This window comes from Botryllus schlosseri, chromosome 4 (genome assembly GCF_051294905.1).
Source record: "Botryllus schlosseri isolate E-star chromosome 4, Bs_hap1, whole genome shotgun sequence".
Taxonomy (NCBI): Eukaryota; Metazoa; Chordata; class Ascidiacea; order Stolidobranchia; family Styelidae; genus Botryllus; species Botryllus schlosseri.
In genome coordinates this window covers 18647334-18672306 of record NC_137239.1, presented here as the reverse complement: position 1 = coordinate 18672306, position 24973 = coordinate 18647334, and the positions used below count along the sequence as shown (strand labels likewise).

General features: G+C 38.8%; 1 protein-coding gene across 1 annotated transcript in view; it reads left to right on the top strand.

The window, feature by feature from the left end:
• Positions 1 to 24973, top strand: part of LOC145438012 (uncharacterized) — a 47603-nt gene that overhangs the window by 5651 nt on the left and 16979 nt on the right. Inside the window, exons 4-23 of the mRNA XM_080315375.1 lie at positions 4180 to 4355; positions 4524 to 4663; positions 6190 to 6292; positions 6655 to 6769; positions 7622 to 7719; positions 9492 to 9711; positions 11241 to 11366; positions 13580 to 13694; positions 14653 to 14699; positions 15141 to 15303; positions 15489 to 15601; positions 15830 to 15949; positions 16186 to 16353; positions 16816 to 17034; positions 17490 to 17621; positions 18476 to 18593; positions 20513 to 20559; positions 20998 to 21129; positions 23614 to 23740; positions 24049 to 24310. Of these exons, the coding sequence (XP_080171501.1) occupies positions 4180 to 4355; positions 4524 to 4663; positions 6190 to 6292; positions 6655 to 6769; positions 7622 to 7719; positions 9492 to 9711; positions 11241 to 11366; positions 13580 to 13694; positions 14653 to 14699; positions 15141 to 15303; positions 15489 to 15601; positions 15830 to 15949; positions 16186 to 16353; positions 16816 to 17034; positions 17490 to 17621; positions 18476 to 18593; positions 20513 to 20559; positions 20998 to 21129; positions 23614 to 23740; positions 24049 to 24310 (2741 nt within the window). The remainder of the gene's footprint in view (positions 1 to 4179; positions 4356 to 4523; positions 4664 to 6189; positions 6293 to 6654; positions 6770 to 7621; positions 7720 to 9491; positions 9712 to 11240; positions 11367 to 13579; positions 13695 to 14652; positions 14700 to 15140; positions 15304 to 15488; positions 15602 to 15829; positions 15950 to 16185; positions 16354 to 16815; positions 17035 to 17489; positions 17622 to 18475; positions 18594 to 20512; positions 20560 to 20997; positions 21130 to 23613; positions 23741 to 24048; positions 24311 to 24973) is intronic.

Genomic DNA, 24973 nt, shown 5'->3' with positions numbered 1-24973 from the left:
CCAAGTCATCGATCAGAGGGTCGAGTCCGAGTCATGGTATTATGACTCGAGTCCAGTCCAAGTCAAAACGTTGACTGCTCAGTTCCCAGCTAAAATCTTGTTAAACCCACTTTTATAACTCTGTTTGGTGATTTTGAATGGTTCGTATTTATAATAAAGTAATTTTCCTCACTTTTAGCAGGTTCTGATCGCATTCACACGTGCCAATAAACGAAATCCCAATAGGGTGGTTACTTTACTATTCTTTGAAATTACGATAAAAATATCGGTCTTGGCAGTCTGCGTCTCAAGTCATATGACTTGGTTCGAGTCATGCGCAATGACTCGAGTCCAAGTCGAGTCAATACACAGATTGAATCGAGTCGAGTCGAGTCATTTCCGTAATTTGAGAAAATGACTCGAGTCAAGTCGAGTCATCAGAAAATCGTGACTCGAGTCTGACTCGAGTCGAGTCATGACTTGAGTTATTACAACCCTGCGATTGACTTGACTTTAAGGTAGTGACTTGATCCCAACACTAGTATGAAGTGCAGTAAACTTGACATCGAAGCGATGTGGCAAAGTCTATCCATCCAGCATGTACCTTGACTGAAAAAGGAATATCTCCACTGTCGTTTTACACGAGAGAGAGAGAGAAAAAAAATAGACTGCGATTACTGGTTTTCTTGTGCCGTTGGAAACAAGAACTGCGGAACTAGAGATAACTAACATATGCAGTTATCTATCGTAGAACATATTGAACAAGTAATTAATACGATCGCAACCTTAATTGCCCCTACGGACCAGAAAGCACGAATTAGTGTTTCGTGCTCTCTGCAATATCGTTGAACAGAATTGTGCATGATGCGCGAACGCAAGCGACTTGTCGCTAAGGCTGGGCAAAATCTAATCTAGTACCTGAGGTATCTTTGTGCTGCATGCTTTGGTGCTATGATACAGCCAATTGGATTTCAAGCCCTTCACAGTGGGAAAAAAGTATGTACTCGAAAATTTATGCTCTCACGACCCGACTACAATCATTATAATTATTTCTCGATTCAGATTTGAGTACCCAAATCATTGTGCCTATCCCTACTCGTCAGGCGCTTGATTTGGCCCACTATCACAGGGGTCGCCAACTCAAAATGGGTCGCAGGCCATTTTTCAAATTTAGTACAGCCTGCTGGCCGCAAGAATGCAATATCGAGACAAAGTATGCCACACAGTTTAGAAACCACGTGTTGGAAACTTTACGTCAGTACAACGCTGTACTCTCAAACATGGGAGACTGTCATAAAGCCCATTTACATGGCCGTTTGGGTCAGCTTCGAAGCTGACTCGTCAATCCGACTCTCTCGTTTTTGAAAAAGAGAAAAAAGGCAGACGGCTTCAATCCGTCTTGAGCTCAATCCGTTCCGCAGAGTCGCTTGGAGACGACTTGAACACTACCGGTAATTGAAAACGAAACCGGACTACAGCAACATACCAACATTTCATGTTCGTATTTCACGGAACCGGCACGTATTTCAACTGGGTGAATATGAAAGCTCTATCAGTACATGATACTGCTTTTATAATATGCACGTGGTCTTATTTGTTCAGCGTCAAAACTTATGAAGCGAGTACAGCCAACAATATAACTTGCCCAACCCACTATCAGAAAGAATATATACACGGTGTATTTGGTCATTCCAGAATTGCGTTGAAGTATTTTTGGATATCTCAACTGCCGTAGCATATTCCCGAGCTGAATCCCAAAGTGCTGTGTATCACTCGAGCTGTGATAAACATGACCATGTAAACTCGATCACTTTGGCAAGCCGCCTCATGACGTCACTCCAAGACGACTTGGCTTCAAGACGACTTGACCATGTAAATGGGCTTATAGTTACTAATAAGAAATAAGAAATAGGGCTAATTTATTTAAGTCATTTTCATTCTATTCTAAACTATGAGCTGTGCATGATACCTGACAACGCTTTTCAGCGACTAAGGAATCAATATTGGGGTTGGCGAGACACGTTACTACCTGAAAGACTGTATCTCCTCCTAAAGCTTCATCATTGGTTTATTAGCAATTTTTATCAGTTCAATACACCACAAAATGTGATACAATGAAAAGATAAGAAGGAGTCAAAAACGACTTGGAGTAGTCTATGGAATCAGACACCCACCTTGGCCTAGGCTATGTAAAGAGGAGGCATGCACACCGAATGAAAAGTAAAGGAAGATAGTATAGAAAAAAAGCAAGCGACAAAAAATGGGGTTGCATGTCATGGAAGGCAAGATCGATAGGTCAGGTCGTGGTCCGGTAATCTTGAGGATGGACTAGTATTTATTTAGTAGTAATTTCTTGTATTTTGTTTTGAATGTGGACACGGACATGCTCGCTTGATCATGTGGGGAAGCCCAAAGTCAGGCAATATGTCCTGTCCTTTCATATTAGTTGATTCTCCCTCGATGACATGCAGTTGCCATCGTCGAAGCTGTTTCAGCTAGTGAGGAAAAATGATGTTGGGCACAGTGAGTAGCTTATTTTGAAACAACAACAACAAAATTTTGAAACTGGACTGAATTTCAGCATTTCTAAATGCGTTAGTTAGCGTTTTTCCGAAATCTCAGATCGCGGGCCGCAAAATATTTGGACCTCGCGTACCGCGTGTCGGTGACCCCTAGTCTATCATCTCCCTCTCCAGGCAATTGCGAATGAAAGAGAGGAAGAGTCCTGCATTGTTGCATTGTGTGTTCCCAGAGGTGGTCAGTAACGAAGTACTTCTACTTTTTTGACGTACTGAAGTAGTTTTCCGCTACTTGGTGATTACTCATGTAGATATAATTTCCTGCTACTTCTACTTTGTAATATTTTGTGATCTGCTTACTTACTTTTCGCTATTTTCAGTTTCTCACGTAGATGTAGTTTAATCCTCCAATCAGGAAGATAGCCTGAGGAATTTCGGGGGTGTTTTCACGGAGTATCAACATTTAATTTTCATAAAAGTTGAGTGAAGCCCAGAATGTTCGTCGGGCTTCGCGCACAGTAGATTACTATACTATACGATTTAGGTAGCGGGTTGCGTGTTTCCATTCACACTGTCACACTGCATTGTCGCCCATATGATATATTTCATCACAGTAAATATGGCCCTTCATAGTGTTTGAAACTACCATTTCGCAATCTAGCATTTGCCTATCATATCGTAATCTAGCAGCCCATGGCGTGTCCTAATCTGGAAAAGTGGACTCTGACTTTTTTTAGCTTTACACCTGTTTCAGCAGATCACTGTTGAAACTTTCTGGAAAAAAGATATGAAATTTATTTTCCAATTTTTAGAAGTAATATTTATATTTCTCTTTCAATTACCAGTATCATACTGCGAGTTCTAATTAGTTTCAGTTCTTTTGTCTGGAGAACATACATGTTCAAGTATAAAATCAGCCATATTTTTTATTAACGTATAATAATGTCGCAAAGTGTTAACACCGCATCCGACACCACTTCTCCGTGTTGCTCTTCGATGAAACTACGGGCCTTGGGGGAGGGCGCAATAGCATGACATTTTCTAAATCGGGGTGTTCGAGTAAGCAGAGGATTAGTATTGCATTCCCATATCAATTCTATCATTTTCATCCCATGATGCGGACAAATGCTTATGCTGTCGAAACTTTATACCTCCTAGGATGCATCGTTATGAATCAAGCTCTGCAGCGGCACCTTTCGCATAGCTCAATTTGCAGCTTTTCACAGTCTATGCGAACGAATTATGATCGTTCTCACGACTACTTACTTACTTACTTGAGTAGATTTAAAGTAAGACAATTCTACTTCTACTTCAAGTAGTTTTAAGCTGCCTTTAAAATGACTGCCTCTACTCGTACTTGAATATATTTTTGCGTCACTACTTCTACTTCTACTTGAGTAGCTTTCTAGACTACTTTGACCACATCTGTGTGTTTCTTACTTTAAGAGAAACTCGCACAAGAGGTAAAGGGTAGATTTCGTCCACTTTACTTGATTATGATTTACAGTTCTACTATTACCTACTTCTACTTGAGGTAGGCCCATTTCTACTCAAGTATACAAGTACATGACATTACTTCTACTTCTATACTTGAGCATGATCCCTACGTTAACCGCCTCAGACCCTGACAAGTCATGCAAAACAATACAGCATATGCATGTAGTGAAATTTAATATTATAGGGATTCCACTGAAAAGGGAAGAAATAGATCATCCCGCGGTAGTGGCACAACCTCTCACTACTGAAATGGTATGCAGTATATTTGGAAGATATCACATTTCTACATTTGATCAGTTCACGTACGACTTCGCCAGCCAATGCAACTATGAATTTGTGAAGCTATATTACAATCATCAGGTATTTCAGTAAAGAGATGTGTTGCATGCTACAGCTATTCGAATCTTAACAAGCACTAGTTGCATTTGATATCTTTGCATCATAAGAAGACACATATTTAAAACTGAGCTGTGTCTGATTTGAAATGATTCCTATTGACGTTGTGTAAGGAGTTTCCTGTATTTTTAGGTTACAGTCAGATTGGCGGCAGACTGTGGAAGCCATTGGAAGACTTGTATTGAATCTTTCAACCTTGTTTATGGTGAAAACAGTCTGGAGACAAGGATTATTTCGGGAGGTATTGAAGTTTCAGATCCCGGAATGAAAAGGTAAACGTTTGATTGAACATATCTATCTGAATCAGCGATTCTGAACCGGTGTTCCATGGAACACTAGAGTCTCCCTGAGCCAATCTCAGGGGCACCATAGAGGTCAAGACACACACCTACGATTTGTGATGACACCCCTGTTCCTCTTACCATCATTGGTTGCAGGCGATTAGGTTTGCAGTCGAAACCCAAGTCATTCTGAAATGCCAATTCCATCTCCAATATTTATAAACTCATTCTAATTAAGGAATTGGTATCGTGATACTGTCTCTCGACCGAATAATATGATGAAACTGTCCAAGGCGAAAACTCGCATTTCCGAAATATTACCTGAAAGGGAACAGCAGAAGTCACCCTTTTTTGCAATAAATATTCAATCTAATGTTTTTGTTTTATGTGAAAATTATATTTTTATGGTTTTGTTCTTTTAATCTACAGTATCCTAACATATTAGAGGTGCCGTAGAGGTGTGTATTGTCACATTGTGTTAGATTTCTGTTTTTATGATCGGCGACAATTTGGGGTTCTTAAGTGTTGCGTGGGTTAGTAAAATTGAATAGTAGGCTATATTCATATTGAAATGAACCCGAATATTTTCGGCTGCCACTCGTCAGGGGCAATCGTCAGCAACTAGTAGAGATTTGGAAAGATATTTGTATCTCAACAATCAACGTAAAAGTAAATAACCACTGGTATAAACACGCATCTTTTGTTTGTATGCCAAATGAAGATATCATGTGTTTAAATCAATTAATTCATCTTACAATTTCCATTTTAATTGTTGAGTAGGTTGTCCTGATTTAGCCTGCTAATAATTCTGGTGTATCTATGGAGTACTGAAAAGTACAGCATCTCCATTTGCACTTACTCAAATGGATTGTTTTAGAATCCTTTCGCTTGAATTGAATCACCAATATGTAAAGCTTAAAGAAATAAAGTTGGCCTATATACAACTCCTAAATTGAGTAACATCTTTATATTGCAAACATTTACTCTCTTTATTATTTTACAATTATATCTAGATTTATCTCCTTATCTGTCTGCCAGCAAGCGGGCAAATATTTTGGGAATAACAGGCGTTCGTCCTAAATTAAATAATATGTGGTAAATGGCTCTGGCAAATCGGTCAACTCAAGAGTTTGCATCACCAAAACTTTATGCTTAACAACCGGAATAAAGTAAAATAGGAATGACAATTGACTTCGCAGAATCTATTTGATAACAATAAAAAATGAGACATGCTAGAAATATATAAAATATCAATATTGAAACATAGTCCCATGAACTATCCTATCGTCTACTGTCTCTGATGTATCGATACTGCCCAGCCCGTAAAATTGCATGTCTATCAGTAAGCGTTGTTGCTGTATCTTAAAATATAATGTAATGAACAGAGATGTAACCATCATAGACATCTCAATAAAATGGATTACGAATTTGCTCATCCAGTAAAGTTGCCCCGAATGCAGTACAAAATGATAAGTCACTTTTTTATATCATGTAATTGTTCTTTCTGCTTCTTTTAGAACTTACGACGTTCGTGAAAATGTTCCTGTGACATGGCTTGGTCATCAGCTCCTGCGTTCTTATAATTTCTTCCAAATCGAGCGCTATGATTATGCAATAAAAGTTGGTATTTCTTAATTCTATTTACTACCAAACGTAGAAATAACCCTAGTCGGGAGATTTGTGATGTGATTATGCTTTCTTCATAACCTGACCACTGTCTTGTGTGGGCTACATGACACACCCCACTTCAGTGAATTCAACTTTTCTTCAAAGGATCTCATGTTATTTGTAGGGACGGTGCGTTTCATTGTTTCAAGATATTTTTAAAGATCTAATTTCTTTCCATTTCCTACATACGACTATGGTGTCCTATAAAATCTAAATATGTATCAGATATATTCAATTCTAAAGTTGGCCCGTGTTTTTAAACTTACATACCTGATTGAACTGTGAAATAACTTCTGAATGTTTACATTATTTAGTACTGCTTTCTAACGGGATCTTTGTCCGTGTTGCTGAGACAAAATGAGCATGCACCTCTATCTGGACTCTGCGGAAATGCTAATGGAGATCTTTATGACGATGCTGTAATTAGAAGTATGCAGCTTTCACTTTAATATTGATTATATATATTTATGCTCTGGATAAAAGTAAAAAAAGTCTACGATTTAATTCCCACTAGGTGAGATAATTGGGGGGTAGCATAAATACAGTAATCTGGGATTATTTAGGAGTAGGACTGGCCTATACGTATCTTCTAAATTAGAGTTAATCTAGCAGATCTAATGTCATATTCAAGTTTTTTTTTCAACGTGTTGACCGGTGTTTGGTTAGTACGGTAATCATTTTGGCTTTAAGCCCCTATTGAAGGATATTCTAATGAAGTATTACCCATTGCTGTCATCATTGCCAACACTTACCGCTTTATATCACCGAGGTGGTCAAAACAGCCGTGTAGGATGTTCTTCAAGTAAAAATAGGACTATGAAATTTGGTGAGAATAGGATTAAGAGTCTGCTTGATGGAATGTTAAAATCAGATGATATAGTTCAAAATGTCTTTTGAGTCATCAGCAGAAGTAGTTTTAAATTCAATCATCATAGTACCCAGAGCAAGTAGGCCTACATCATAGCTGATCAAACCACTATCGGGTATTTCTAGTATCCCAATACAGTACCATTGTATTACTTGGCTGGATGATAGTGCTCACGAATTCTGTTTGGATGATTTGGATGCATTTTCGGATTCCTACCCTCTCTACAATAGACATGGTACAAATCATGGATTCGGATTTGAATCAGACCATGTTATTGGACTCCTCATTCAGCCAAATTTTACGAATGCTAAATAACGAGTTGTAACATGAATTTGGTTACAAATCATGGCTTTCCACAATGCATTACATTACTGACCACTTTTGAGTTATATTACCATTTGCGAATCATTTAGATTCCAACTACAGCAGCCAAATCAATTTGTTCGTGGATCAACAGGTTTTGTATGCTGATAATTGTATAGCGAACAAAGTTGCACGGCAAAATTGCACGGTAGGTCGATATATTATGACACTAGTGATAGGCCTATGTTTTTAGGTATCGGATTCAAGGAAGAGTCATTCCTATATTATGATGTTGTCATTTTCTCACATACACCATGGAATTACTGGTTTACTACTGTATCCGTATCCGACTGCATATGTGATCACTAGTTAAGTACTTATACTTTATCTTGAAACTTGAGAATTACCTTGAAGTACCTTCCCAAGTGCTTTGGATTTTAGACCAGGGGTGTCAAACTCAACTCGGTTTGCGGGATTCAAAAGTTTTGATCGCTCGCGGGCCGGACCATGTCAAATGATCCAAAATGGGAGCTCCGAACCCATACCGTTGTTTTTCACTGCTTTATTATCAACTGTCATGCAGAATAATATTATATAATATATCATATGGGCTCTTTACTAGCAACACCGTTATTCGCAAATATGGGAATTGACAAAATGAGATGACTGACCGATTGAATACACTTACAACCTACTGACACAGTGGCTCTAATGATGATATAAGTTGGAATAATTCCATGATCTCCTTGCTTTAATTGTGATGCGGCGCTGGCCTTGCGTATTCGTGGTGAGCAATGTAAGAGATTGTAGACGAGGGCGCTGGAATTTCGTTCATCATTTTAATATCACCAATTCATCATTCGATTTCTATGGAGACCGGAGCTGGGGCCGTTTGGGTCAGAGTAACATAAGCAGCAGTGCAAGCAGTGATATTTGAATTCTATTTTTCGTGTAGCTGTTATATTCTCCATCTATGTTACATGCAATGGTTTCGTATTGTCGTTTCTGCCTATGTGAATAACTAATATTTGGTCCCTTTTCCCAGAACACTCTGAACACAATGTGCTATTTTTGCTTGCCCATAATGTATTGTCGATGTCACCACCTTGTTCCTGATGGTTACTTGACTGAGAACTCAACCTTGTCGACAGATCGTTATAATGTGACCGATGAACATGTTCGACATTTACTACTGTAGTCTTACTGTATAATGGGCTACATCGCAATAATTTTTCAAATTATTCAGAATTACCTCGCGAGCCGGATAAAATGGTCTGTCGGGCCGTATGTTTGACACCTCTCTTTTAGACTATTTCCATTTCAATAGCCTTTGAAACCAATGAATTTTCAATGCAGATCAAGATGTCTCTTCAAGATTATATTCTGGACATTGTGATAAAATTGGGTAGTCGTGAGTGTAATGAATAACGAGCAGGTTTGTTTTGACTCAAGTAATCGGACTCGATTCACAATTTTTCGTAGACTCGACTTGACTCGAGTCATTTTCTTGAAAATGGAAAATGACTATCTCAACTCGACGCAATTTGTGTATTGACTTCATTTGTACTCGAGTCATTATGTATGACTCAGCACATTCTATATGACTTGACTTGTGACTGGGAACCTTCAACCTTGTGACTTGGTTACAATTTACATCCCTGATTACGAGTGTGCAATGGCTCTGACCCTGACACTAATTACTAACTGAAGAGTCAATAGCGAAATCCCCCAGTTTTTGACGATTCTGCTCTCAAAAATGTTGGGAATATTGAGTTTTCAGTTGAAAAATATAATGAGCGGTTTCCGAACATACTTTATTATAAGACAAATGAATGTAAAGCAACATTGAATTACTGTTTCACAATAAGCGCCAAGAATACTTGACCAAAAATAGCATTCATCTACTATGTTTTTTGGTCATGTGATATTTATTCATTCCTTCATTCCAATGTTGTGTTTATACCTCTCTCCAATCCACAGATCGGACACATCGTGTGTAAAATCATCTACTCGCATGCCTTCGAAGGCTGCCTTGAGAAATTGCACCATGACACATACTATGAGTTGTGTGTTCATGACGCATGCTCCTGCGAAGCAGATCGATTCAGCGACTGTCATTGCTCGGTGCTGACACGGTTATCGAGGCATTGCGCCAGACTTGGCAATCCTGTTAAAGACTGGCGGACTGAGGAAATGTGCAGTGAGTTTATCCGACTAGAAATTCTGTCAAAAATCCTAATCTAGCCTTGACAAGGTCTCCCAGAGTATACTCGCCAGTCTTTCTTAAGTTGAGTTTAGCATATATTCGTTTTGCAATGGTGATTACCAGGGCGATTTTTTTTTTACCTAAAAAATGGACATTTTGAATTTTTTTGACATAAGAATACTGAATTTTGACCAAATTTTGACCTCAAGTATGCAAATCATGTGTTTTCTCACATAATGTTAAAATTGTACTACGTACTTATCTTCATTTCTGCTGTTTGTCCTTGCGACGTAGTTTGGCCAGAAAAAGCGTTTTTGGCTTAAAAACTGACAAACCTCAAAAAAACTAGTATTTTAACGGAATCTGGCTCTATGAAGAATTCCAGTATTATGGTAGAAGTGATAAAAATTTGTTGTAGTACAACGAAAGATACTTTCCTACATTCTCGGGTAGAAAGTGCAGGGTTGTAACCAAGTCACAATTTTTGACTCGAGTCAAGTCGAGTCATTTTCAATTCCCACCGAGTCAAGTCCGAGTCCAAGTCAGCGAACAGAGGATCGAGTCCGAGTCATGGTATTACGACTCAAGTCCAAGTCCAAGTCATTGTGTTGACTGCTCAGTTTCCAGTTAAAGTCTTCCTAAACCCACTTTTTTAACTCTGTTTGGTGATATTGAATGGTTCGCATTTATAATATATCAATTTTCCTCACTTTTAGCAGTTTCTGGTCGCATTTTCAAGCACCAGTACCAACAAACGAAATCCCAATAGTGTGTTGGCTTCGAAATTACAATGAAATGTCGGTCTTGGCCGTCTGAATCTCGAGTCAATGACTTGCTTCGAGTCATGCGCAATGACTCGAGTCCAAGTCGAGTCAATACACAGATTGACTCGAGTCGAGTCGAGTCATTTCCGTATTTTGAGAAAATGACTCGAGTCGAGTCATCTGAAAATCGTGACTCGAGTCTGACTCGAGTCATTACAACCCTGAGAAAGTGTGTGTCCTTGCTAAGTAGCTTGCCAAGAATGGAGAAAGAACGTTCAACAGCAGCAGTTGTTGGATGACAACACTGAAGTAGTGGTTCACTGCTTGTGACACACCGTGTTGCTTCATTCTGACAGTGCTGTCTACATCACAATTTTTCATCATGCGCTTCTCGCTATAAGAACCATGCAATACCCAAGCAGTCTTGCTTCAGTAAGGATATTGTGGTACGTTGACCATAACACCATGCCAAACTATTTGTTTCATTTGACCGTTTATGATTCACAATGAGCAGACAATGGGCCGTCTACAACGGTAGGCCTATGAAGTAGGCTACAAGATGTAAAATATCAAATGTTAGGTTCACAGACAGTGCGAATCTACAATACAAACAAAATGTAGAGGTCAAAGAAATTTTGACTTTGTAAACAATTTTGACAAATTTTGACCTAACGCTACAATTATGACAAAATTTTGACAAATTTTGACGAGTCAAAAAAATCGCCCCAGTGATTACAGTGCTTCCATAATGTAATTCAGAGCCAATATCATGTGAGGGCGATCAGTATTACACAGAAGAAGCACCTGGTTGTTTGAAGACATGTCAATCTTCGCACAACGAGGACTGCCATGACAGAAGTGGCGAAGGATGCAGGTGTCCGCGAGGTATGCAAGGATATCATTGTTTGTTGAACACTTTTTCAAGTCTACACTATTAAACTATTTAAGTCTATTTTCGTCGATGGAGTATATATGAGATATCCGTCTGCAGTTCTAATCTACATATTGGCCCACTTTGACAAATAGCGTAACATAAAAGTAGATAGGGAATGTGCTATCGGCCTGCCCTAGCACTAATTGGATCGACAACGAAGTATAATTGTTGTCATAAAAGCCCTGCTTGCTTTTTCTTTTTAGTCAGAAATGCCTAGTCTTGTGAAAAAGGAATAATATTTCAGGATTTCTGATTAGGCTTACATTTTTGTGCCTTTTGAAGTCAACCAAAACCAAATTTATTCAGTCTTTAATTTTTCACTTTGTTTCGTTATTGTAACAAGACATCTGCGGTTTTACGGTCAGTGAGTGTGAGTCATTACTGAATCTCATTTGAAGACTGCTTAGACTAGTCTCAGACTCGGTGATGAAACCTTCGGAAAAAGCTTTCCAGGATATACGCTGCTGATATATGCTATAAACTATAATAGCTGCAGGTTGATCAAAACCTTTAGGGTCAAAAGGAATGTCTGCGTTAAAGTAGGCTTACCATACGTCCTCTTTTAAGAGGATTTGTCCTCTTTTTTGACTTTTTTGAAAGTGTCCTCGGAGGACGCACTTTTGTCCTCTTTTTTGAGATTTTGTCCTCTTTTTTGAAAATTTAGGCAGATTTAGAGCAAATGGCGAGTGATAACCCGCATATCAGCACAGAAGTGAAGCTCCGGCGGGTATTTCGGAGTGAAAAACGGTGATTTTAGCTCTGAGTGTGGAGAGAAAAACGGTATTTTGAGCTCTGAGCGGGAAAGATGACCTTTTTTTTTTTTTAGTCATCCGCCTGGCAATGTGGAGAGAAAAACGGTATTTTGAGTTCTGAGCAGAAAAGAATAACCTTTTTTTTAGTCAGCCGATCACAAAGTGGTAAAAGTTAACAGGTTTTTGAGAATTTCACTCCGGTTTTGCAAGTTGCAAATTTCTGAAAAAGTGTCCTCTTTTTTGATTTCCAAAATATGGTAAGCCTACGTTAAAGGGGCACTGCACTCTAAAAATGATGTGGTCTCAAATTGAAGGGCAAAACGAGAAAAAAAATTTGGCCGCAGCCGTTTTCTTCAGAACGCCACCATCTTCCGTTGAACGCGTTATCTAAACCACCTTGGCGTGTACGACATATTTCCTTCATAACATCGGCTTACAACTATATAAAGTTCGATCTCTGCGTGACTGCTGGAGCGTAAAACCCTTGTAGAAATTTCAAGAAATTGCCGCTCCATTACAGTGGCGTTCTGAAGAAAATGGCTGCGGCCAATTTTTTTTTCTTCGTTTCGCCCTTCAATTTGAGACCACATCATTTTTAGAGTGCAGTGCCCCTTCAAGAGTGAAATATTTATCTGCCAAGCAGTTTTTAACAGCAGTTTGTTTTCATATACTGAAAAGCTCACCCTTAACTCATCCGCTCAAGATCGATGCGGAACAATCAAAGGCCATAAATTCTGCAATTGGCAAACACTTGTTGGATAATCCCGCCTGTGCGAAAAATTATCGAGACGACAGATTTCGCATACTCGGAAAGAGTCGCTCACACTTTCATTTGTGTGCCTTGGAGTCGACTTTTATCAAAATACACCAGCCATGGCTGTGTCAACAAAAAGAGTTCGTGTATCATCTAAAAATAGTACATTGAACGATCTCGTATTCGACATTTCGTGCTGGTGACGTCATATTTTGTGTTACGATTGTTGATATACGCTGTTCTTTCGAATTCTCTACTAGTTGCTGACAATTACCCCTGACGAGTGTCAGCCGAAAATATTCGGGTTCATTTAAATATGAATATACTATGCAATTGTATATACTGTCATGTAGTCATATTTGACTTATAGGAAGTTGACTTGGGGTCACCAACCAAATCTAGAATAATACTTTCCTGAGGTATCACCATTTGTGGAATTTCCCCAGCTTTGTAACATAACCAATGGTAGCATTCCGCAGTTAATAACTGACAAGTTATTGATCCATATATGTAAGCAGATCACAATACACAAATCCTTTATCTCATCTACAATCTCGGCTCGACCGTCACAAGGAGGTTACGAACCACTGATCTAGAATAACTGCACATGAATGCAGTAGAATTTTTCTTATCTCAAACAGCTGTTTATCATTTTCAGATATGGTTTTGTCGGTCGATGGCCTGAAGTGTGTTCTTGTGGAAGATTGCCCTTGCAAATTTGGTGAAATCTCGTACCATACCAGCGATGTGATCGCTATCGATTGCAATACTTGGTGAGATAGCAATCCATTTGCAAAATTTCAGCACCTGAAACAGGAATTTTGTCGCAAAGTTCTATACGCAAAACCAGTTCAATTACCATCATCAAAGTAGTTTTGCTTTTTCTTGATACACACATCAGTTTTCTCCGCTTGCATCAAATAAGTAGAATTTACAACTCATTTACATTTACTTTTGAAATTTCTGCAACTTAATCGCTTAGGTTTCATTTTTTATATTTTGTGAGGTAGAAATGGTGTTCGGGCAGATTTGCATATCGTTATTCAATAAAATCGTCACAATCAAGTTTTCAATTGAAACAACTCGTAAAAATTAGCAGAGACGACGTTCATCTAAAATAAGAATAACGGCTCACTTTCAAAGAAGTATTTGATTTAACCAAGACAGTTGCCATAGATGCGCGAGGCCAAGGTTTCGATTTGTGACCATCCTACACAGCAGCGGTTGTCAAACTAAGGTCCTCAAGACAATTATTTGGGACCATGAAGCAGTTTGGGCCAACATGCGACTCTTTGAAGTACGCAGTCGAAAAGATCAATGACTATAAAACCGTGACTCATAATGACAACTTTATGCTTGCTGAAACCTTTGATATTGATGTGCCCAGGCAGTGAAATGGCTAGCACCCGCGGGGTAAAAAAGCGACCCACAAAAACAACGTGGAATGGGAATAGTTAGACTTTACTTTTTAATGCAGTTCCATTACGGCAGCTTTCTGAAAAAAATGGCTGTGGCCAAAGGGTTTTTCCTGATTTCATCTTTCATTTGATACAACATCATATTTAGAGTGCAGTGCCCCTTAAACTGTGCGGCCTATTTTGTCTTGATATTGATTTCATGCGGCTCGCAGCCTTCACAAAATTTGAAAAGTCGCACGTGACCCGTTTTGAGTTGGTAACCAGTGCTATACAGTATAATTAGAATTTATTAATCTCCTTCTTATTTCTCCAGTGAATGTCAATCTGGGAAATGGACCTGTACAGATAACGAGTGTCCGAGTAAGTTATAACGCTATTCCAAAGGTGGCCAGTAAGACAGAATTTCTACTTACACTGTGCAGTGTGTACTAAAGTGGGATTCACAAATGGATTGTTTGTATTTTTCTGTATATCCCTGTTGAATTGAATCTGTTGTTTAATCAATAGTGACAGATTTAGTATGTATATTAGATATTGTTACATTGGCGGTACCTGTATTAAAATCGTATATGGAAGAAATTGAAATGTATTCTTGCTATGATGCATTTGTATGATGCATCGAACTGGGAAATGAAGCGATTCACACTAAATGCTAGTTTGTGAAAGGCTTGTTTGACTGCCTTAAATGGCATAACTTTTTTACGTTTGCTATTTGCACTTGAGTATCATCAGTTGCTACACTGACCAAGTGACCAGTGATCAATTTTGAGATGTGCCTGTTCCTTAACCACTGTTTTTTAGGATGGGCGATAGTGCACGGGTCACTGCATTGGAAAACCTTCGATGGCGTGTGGTATAGCTACAGGGGGCAGTGTGAATACAACGTTGTCAGCTTCTCTGATAACAGCTTCATTCTTGATGTCAACACAAACGGTGCCTGTTCGACCTCGTCAGTGTGTCTAAGGTAGCTGAATTATGTGTCGTATATTATCTGAAAATTCCTTTATTTTATGTAATTTCCTATGCTCTGTGGTAGTCCTTGGTGTGTGCCTAATATGCAAACGTACATCAAAATTTTCACGATAACATCTTCGATATGCTGACATGAGTTTATGTACAGTCGACTCTGCTTGATTCCATAAATTTCAGTGAAGTTATTGTGAAGTTCTCCTCGGAAAATTCAAACCCTGTCAAGCTCACGATCAACGGGAAAAACAATGTCGTAATGGGATCGCAGCCACTTCCGATTCCGTTTGAGTTTGGTGAGATTATCTAAAGATTCCGCATATGCTTTTAGTTATGTACACTAATTTTATTACATAGATATAAAAAATAACTGCTTTTAATCGACTGTAATTATTTCAGTTGATGTTTGTCTGAAATTTGACTACTCAAATCTTTTAGGCCATAGCTGGCAAATAGTAACTTTCCTCACGTAAAATCTGATGTCATTTAGCAATGGCCTTGCAATGAACCTTGTCTGTTCTCAGGTTTGTTCACTGTGCGCACGCTGTCTTCGATGTATATCAGTATTGAAATCCATGAATTTGGAATTGTGCTGCTGTGGAATGAAGAAACTCTTCATATATTCATGCCACTGAGACACCGAGGTTCACTTTTTTAGTTTTGGAACGAAGCATTTTAGCTATGTATATTTCCATTCAAGTTTACTGTATTATTTGTATCCGAGCAACACAAGTGACTACTCTGCGGCCTCTGTTATCTGTTATCTCAATTTGTAGCATAAAGCTAAACGTTACCGAATCCATAATTGTGTGATTCACAGAAGCTGTATCAGCTTGGATAACGCTGGACACTAGCATTTCTTATTTTTTTCCCTTCTCAGAAATGTTTTTGGGCATGGCTGGCTATTACAGCTGGATAACAACGGATGATTTCCTCTATCGAAACGGAATAAGCTCCATGATCGCGTCTGCATTCGGCAATCACTATAAGGCGGACGAGACTTGCCCGGATGTGGGTCCCGTCAATCAGTTCACTTGCGCACAAGAAAGTATGCTCGGACGATTATTCATAGAATTGCATGCGCTGGCTGTAAAAATGATTCCATTTTGGTATTTGAGAACTTACTCTATAGGCTGGGATTCAAAATTTGGGCCCGGAAATTGTCTGTGGCATTGCTGAATATTTGGAAATTAGCGGGGGATTGGGGAATCATTTGCTGAAAAGTGAATTGTCAAATGTCAAAGAAAAGACTAAAAATAATCCCGCAAATTTCGCTAAAAATCGATGATGTCCTAGTATGGGCCTATAAAATCAGCCAATGAAATTCCTTTGCCGTGTATGTAACTTGGTCTAATCAAATCTGGTTTCAAACACTCTATTAGCAATGGACCCTGTAATTATTAATTGTTGGCCAACTGACCTGCTAAGTCGGTGCTCGTAGCTGTGATCGGCTGACCTATGACTTGATTTACCATGCATTCAACTTCTACGCAAGATACATTGCTTTCAGGGACAACAGTGGAGTTGAAATGCATGGAAGTATTTACAAAGTTCAAGAAATGCGAGTCGGTGATAGATCCTCAGGAATATTATTATCAATGTGTAGAAGACGGCTGTCGCTGCACCAATGAATTTACGTTGTGCATCTGCAAGTCGCTGGCGGTCTATGCGATACAGTGCGCTAGGAACAGTCTGCAAATAGAAAACTGGAGAAGTGAATTCGGATGCCGTAAGTGGATTCTAAATCATTATGCAAACTCTGTGCTACCGAACCTTTTCCTATGTATGTATTTATTTATTTATTTGCACATCATAAACTAATATATCATAGAGAACCATCAGTGATTGAAGCACTCGCTCTCTCACAATCTGCCGGCCCAGGTACAAATTGTGTCGATATCTGCCACCCCAAAAACCCAGCCACGGACGAGCAAACACAATCACTGTTTAATATTTTTGCACGACTTATAATAATGATTGTCATAAGGTAACTAAAGGACTTTTCGTTTTGAAGTTGTATCTATGTATAAAATATCAAGTTTAATATGTCACAGTTTTCACCTACACGCATCTGAATAATACATCAGCCAACACTGAAATGCTCATAACAGCATTGGTGTTTGCCATGATATAAGGCTTTTCCATCACTCGATCTAACATTGTACATTACTTGTATTTATACAGCGGAGATCTCTTGCCCAGACACGATGATGTACTTTGAATACAGCACGCGTTGCAACAAATCTTGTAAATCTCGTATGTTTCCGGAGAATTGTGGGCCTCACTCAATGGTCGAAGGATGCAATTGCCCGAGTGGTAAGGCTCCTATTTTCTCTGTGTAACGTTGTTTGAAGCTTGATTTCAAAGGAAAGCTCGTGAATTTTAGTATTGCCGGTGATCCAGCATGAGTTATCAGAGATAGAATCAAGTAAATCTATCAAAATATAAGTTGAAAAATCAGTGACATAATATTCTAGTACAGAGGTCTGACCATGCTAGGTCTGTGGATGCTATTTACTTTTAGGTGATAATTGTTTTAGCTGGCTTTCATCCAGCCAGAGTAGACTAATAAATCTATTGTTAAATCCAGTTCCAAATACAATTCATGAATATAAATTGAAAAAATAACAAAAGCAATTGCAACATCGTGGCAGAATTGGAAGTACAAAATTACAATTGAATGACATTTACTTTTTTGTCCAAGTCCAAATCTTAGACAAGATGACAGTCATTACACCACACTGTTATCAATGTTGAAATTCCCATCATGCCTTTCTTCATTCTCATTCCCCTGCCTGCAGTGTGATCCCTCAAACACTTTATAAGTTTTATCAAGCTTTACTTGATGACATCAAGACATGATCAGTACTACAATGGATTATTATAATGGATACCTCTTACCCTTTCCAATTTGTAAAATATAATGTAGTCTACGGATGAAGTTGGGTTAAACTTGTTGTATTTTGATCCCTGTTAAAAGTTTCTAAATCCCACGACTTTGTATCTAAGATAGGAAGATTAGAAAACATTGTCAACCATTACGAAAACAATTTCCGAGCACAACAAACTGAGGATTGATGTCTAACCAGATTGAAATCTTAGCGTATTTATTTCATTTTCTCAAAATCTCACATGATCCAATAGTTCCATGGATACGTTGTTCTTTTTAGGTAAATATTTGAGCGATAGCGGTCTCTGCGTGTTTAAAGAAGATTGTGAGTGCTATTATGAAGAAGATAGAAGAATACCACCTAATACAGTTGTTTCGGTGAACAGCTATCGTTTCTGGTACGTCAAAATATTACAATATGTGAAAGTTTGTTTACTAATATTTGTCATCATTCACATATGCCTTTCATTTATGAATATCCTTAATAACACTGTGCTGCGTTAATTTTAAGGTTGCTAAAGTATTGACGGTCCTTAGTGTACTTTTTGGTGCTGAATCCAAAACTGTTATCCGTTTTCTTCAATCAGGTCTAGATTTTTGGTAAATTGCATTTGAATTTTCAAAAACTACAGTTTTCAGCGTTATGCGATTGAGATTTGTGACGTCATAAAAAGAATTTAGCAATGATGCTTTGATGAAAAGTTTAGAAAATATTTCAATTATGACGAAGACCGTTCCCTATAGCAGTGGTTCTTAAAGTGGGGGACACGAAAGCATATGAAGAGGGGTGCGAAGCCGGTGTTAACTGAAATTTTTCGCGCTTCGCGCGATTTACGACCAGCTCATGGTTTATCTGTTGTCTATTGTCTATTGCCCGAATTTCATATTTGAGAATTCTCTCCTCAATAGCCATAACCTTAAATGCCACAAAACTGTCCGTTGCGATTGCTAGGAATATGATTTCTCTCTTTAATATTTCGTAATATCACAAGAAGAGGGCGCAAAATTTTTCACTATCAAGTGACTAAAAAAGTTTGAGAACCACTGCCCTATAGTATAGCCTACTGTAAAGACGTTTCAGGATTATTATCACCTTTGAGCATAGACCACAGATATGTGAATTGATCAAAGACGAAGGCTTCACTGCACACAGGGGTGACAGTAGAAAAATGACCATGGGCAACTTTTCGAGTAGTCATTTTAAACTTCCCCGGAAAGAAGCCCTGATTATGAAGCACAGGTCAAAGGGCTGCTTGAAAGCTTTAAATCCTCTGGAGCCCCGATGTCTGTGAAAATGCGCTTTCTGACTTCTCATTAGGATTAATTTTCCAGTCAACTGTGGTGATTACAGCAAATAACCCGGAGAGAGATTCCACCAAGACTTTTACCAGATGGAAGAAAGGTATAAAGGATACAGGGACTTAAACATGTTTGCATATTACTGTTGGTGCTTAAAGAGATATCCACATAACTCCACACAGAGAAGGAAATCTTTGAAGCTACATTTATTGTCAGCATAAATCATTTACATCATATATTGTTATTGTATTTATCGTCGGAATATCAGTATCAGTATCAGTTTAATTTATCATCATGTTCCGCACAACGCTTTCTTTGTTAAGCTATTTTGAATACTTTGTTTTCATTTCACACTTCCAACATTGATGTTGGCAAGAATTTAAAACACATTTGTGATGTTAGAAGTGTTTACGTGTCTATAGTGTAACCTTTAACATATCAACTTATACCTTCTTCTGTTAGGTTGAGCGCCATTGAACAAAATTATGATTTGTTGGTTAGTTGTAAGTGCCTTTATTTCAACTGTGTTATTATATTTTAGTAGTATTTAAAACGGCTGTCATGGCATTAACCTTGAATTCAAATAAAAATACCATCTTCGAAAAATTTATAACATGCATAACCAATCAAGCTACCACAGAAATTGGTTTCTTTGTGTAGAATAATGACCAAAAGCTAACATAATTGAATATGACGTGGAGAAAAACTTGACCTGATTGAGAAAAACTGGTTGGATTTTTGAGTTCAGCACGAAAAACTGATCCAAAAACAGTTGAAACATCTTTGACCTTTGAAAAATAATTTTCAAACACAGCACAGTGTAATCTATGTTATCTTTTACCACTTGCAATGAATGAAAATTCGTAATGCATCCTATAACATATCATTGCGTGTCTTTGTCAAATTTTTTGTTTATGTGTTCCATTTGTTTGCGAATATACAATTAGTTTGCTCTCAATATGCTGGAATTGATAATCGGCAGTTTCAAATGTAACATAAAAAATATTATTGTTTTCAGTCAATGCAGTCAAGGCATTTTGGAATGTGTCCCTGATTCAAATGTGGGTAAGTTGATGAGATTCATAATGACAAGGTCCACATTCGTACAGCCACACCGACTTAGCCGGGCTGTGGCAGGTCAAAGTTAACAAACAATGAGACCATCATACTTGTTATTTGGAGTCGACATTCAGCATTTGAGTCATTAATTTTTATTCGAAAGAGTCTGTGGGCTGTGTTGTCGTTGTAATCTGAAATTTGGCGAGCACTATTGCAAGAGTAGAGATTCCGAATTTGGTGGTATAAAGTGTATTAATCACTATTAAGTAGCATTAATTTGGCTAGCCCACAGGAATGGTTCTCATAGCTGTTGAGATTCAACTCAAATCACATTCTTCAAGTGATCCCTACTACCGCATCTCAATTCGCATTTAAAAATGAGGATCACTGGTAACTTACCTTGTAATCTGCAACCTTTAGAGAGCGGAGTGTATCTTGTTACAGAGTCCAGTACGACATGTCCAGACGCATTGATGACTTATAAAGATTGCACATCAGGGACTGGAATTGAATGTGCCGCCACTTGCGAAAATCATCGCAGAAATACCACATGCCTACATGAAATATGTCTGCCTGGTAAGTCAACCGCTACGCTGGAGGTTGGAGTCGGAGCGCTACGCTAAAATTGGCCTCTCAGAGCCAGAGTCGGCAGTCATGATTACACCCAAGTACAAGTGAAGGAATGCAAGTAGAAGTATTGGTTTAGTGTCAAGATGACTTCAAGTAGTAGAAAGAAAAATGTACGTGTAACATTGAAGTATTTAACTTGAAGTATAAGAAGACTAGGCGTAGTAAAATTGAAAGATTTGCAAGATTTGAAATAACAATTGGTTGCCGTCATGCCGTGTGTATATTGCCAGTCGTCATGAAAACTTAACTGATCAACCAATGAAAGCAATGCAAATAATTCCAAATAGGTTTGCTTCCGAAAATGTTGAATTGAAATCGAAGTAATCTCAGATGAATAACTGATAAAAGTAGAAAAAATGACTTGAATACATTATTACTGACCAGTGACGACTGTCAACCTCCATTTATTTCACCTGCACCATGTAACGCAGGCGTGGCTAACCTTTTCGGCCAAGGGCCACATGAGATTTGCGAACCATTGCGCGGGTCACATGAATGTTGATGACTTTTTTTAGTCGTCGATAGGAGCGAATCAAATTAGGTAACGTTGAAAACAAGACTTATATTACTACGCTTTAAAATTGATAACAATTATGTCATGAAAACTCTGTGTGCAACATTTCAGTAAAGAATCATGTCCAGGTCGCGTGAAGCGCAAATTTTTCACAAAGGTAATGAATGAATTTCATCAATAAATAGTTTACTTGAAGATATTGGGAGTCCCCTCTGTATACCACAGCAGTGGTTGCCCTACGAACGGGGGGGGGGGCGGCTGGACGAGACTTACCGGAGGGGCCCTATAAGTATCTAACCGCAGACCCCCCAGACCCCCCTTTCGCATCTGTTATTATTATCTATCTTTCACCACGCCAAGGTTTGGCCAGGTATGGATTCGGCCATGTCTATTATTGCTTGTGTGCAAGGAAAGACTACATCAAGGCTAAGTAATTCTACCGCATGCACAGATGAGATGATTATCGAGATACGGGACTTTTCTGTCAAATGCAGAGATTTGATGATGATTGACACATCTGTATGGAATCATATTCTTGCTTGTTACACGGATTTCCATGTTTATTCGTTATTATCCTTGAAAAAGACGCATAATTCAAATACGGGGGGGGGGGGGGGGGGCTTCAACCAGGGGGGCCCCGGGCGACCGCCCACCTTGCCCACCCCAAAATCCACCACTGACCACTGGGCTCATTTGGCAAGGACAGGATTATTCGGCGTTTAAATATAGCAATATCGAAGATGTCGGTGAACTGAACATGCCTCAATCATTTTGCACAAACGTTCACCGCCGACGATCTCGCTGCGAGCGCTCAAACAAAGTCATATGTTGGATGACACGTTACCTCCTAATTGCGAATATAGTTAGACTCAATTCTGTAAATTACGCGTATTTATAATTTTCAGGAGAGGGCTCCAATACTAACTGCAAGAAATCAGGTGACAATAAATTATGCGCAATGCTAAGCAAAATTTCAAGTCAAATAAAGCTGCTACGAAATATTCTACTTTATGGTCATATACGAAGATTTGCGAAAAATGTGGCTGACCCCTGCTTACGCCAATGCGCCGGAACTGATGTCTTAGTCATCATCAAATTGGGCGGTCCGGTTAATCGAATTTTGGTTGGCCTTGCAGTTTTACCTCATTTTATAACTAATTTTAAGAATTAACTCGCAGGCCACACAAAACCTTCTTGCGGGCCACGGGTTGGCCGCCCCTGATGTAACTTAAAATGCTTGTATCACACCGTTTCATGTTATGTGTTTTGATACGAATTAATAATCAGCTGTTGCTGCATCAGAAAAATGTAGGAAAAATATGACAGGCATAGATATCTTCAAATTCATTAGACTGTATGTATGAGTATCGACCGAGCTAGCAATCACTCTCTAGTGCGCATTCCTTAGACTTACTCTGATAGTTTAAACCTGCATGGGAAAATTTGCCCAACAGTATCTAAACTTCCAGTTTCATTAGTAAAGCACATCAGCTATGCGTGTTTTTAAATACAACTATGATCTTGAGAGGTTACGTCACTAGTCTCACGGACCAAATGTTGCAATTCGATTCCTTCAGGCTGACCCCAAGAACACAGCCAAAATTTGGCCAAATCATGATGCTCATCCCCGGTACGCTGTGTCAACCCAACTCATGGGAAAACCCTATCTTCATCGTAGGGTAAAACAAGAAACAAGGTTACTGATCGCGTGCCCTAGGCTATATGCATGAGATATTGATATTGTTTCAAAATCTGATATCCTCAAGTCGATATATCGACAATCCGACACATCAATATTTTTCTAGTTATGCTGATGATCCTATAGTTCACTTAACTTGGTATGTGCTCAAACTGATAAAACTCACACATAGGATCAACGCTGCTTTAAAACAATTTCCACTTTATTTATTTTCTAGGATGCGTCTGCCCGTATGGTTTATTGAGATTTTATGACAAGTGTATCGAACAGAAAGACTGCATGTGCGAGTATCAAAATGTGTTTTATCGAAGCGGTGAAGTCACCACGCAAGGCTGCATGGAATGGTGAGTCCTTTGGCTTTAGCAAAATGCGGAAGTGATGTAGCGCGGTAGTCGTAAAGGTTTATGACAAGGTAGTTCCACTTTTTGAAGGTAATCAACCTTGCAGTATTAGGCTACTTGCACTACTAGGGAAAATGATTTTCCTAGTGGCCTATTACTGACTGCCAGATGATTTATACATTTGCCAAAAATTACTTTCACATATTTGGGAATTCCTATTTCTACTTGTAATTGAGTAGATATTGTCGGTGTAACTCTTGCTAACTGAGTAGCAACGCTGGCCCCTTTGACCGCTTCTGCGCCCTATTCAGTACATGTGCGGAAGGAAGGTGGACCTGCACGAACATGGAGAGCTGCTTCAAGTCATGCATAATGAGCGGGGGCACCACCGTTATGACTTTTGACCAGAAAATATATGATTCTATCCTGACCAACTGCGAATTGTTATTGGTACATGACGACTGTGGTGGGCCGAATAATCTCAGAGTGACCTTCACCAACTATGCATGCAAGACAACTGACACGGACAAGGCGTTCAGCGTCTGCAAAATCATGGTCAATGTTCGAATTGATGTGGGTGATATTCAATTTTTTGAATCTACTTCAAGGCTACTGGTAGTAGTATTACTCGACCTGACGATGAGCTTTGCATTGAAATGAGGGACTAGAACATTTTCTCCGTTAGTGTGGCCAGCACTTTCTGCATATAAGACTTGCGCATGACTTCAGCACATCATTTCATTGAGTTCCATGATTGGCATATATATCGACAATGCTTCCAGTATTCAAATTTTAAAGTTAGGAATAATAATGTTTCAAGCTGTTGAAGAATATGATGTCAAGTGGACCATGGTCATGATTCGTGCTTTTTAATGCGGTGGTTCTCAACCGCGTCAGTCCGTCCGTGGCAAGTTTCCTGCCGGTCCGCCAAATATTAGAATTGTATACCTCAAATCCAAAATGCACGAGGTTGGAGCTTGGAGGCTTGTGCAATAATTAGAGAAATAAAACATTGAATTATAATTGTTTTCGTTTAGAAGTTTTGAACGTATTTTCTGCATGGTGTCGTAACAGACAGTTAATGGTGTACTTGAGCGTACGTCATAATGCTTACAACTCGTTTCGGACAAATTGTGTGAAAACTACGGAGACATTTAAAAAGTTCAACTCCGTCAGTGCGATTAATCGACACCAGGCAGTATAATAGATGCTATTGCAAACAGCAAAGTCGGATTT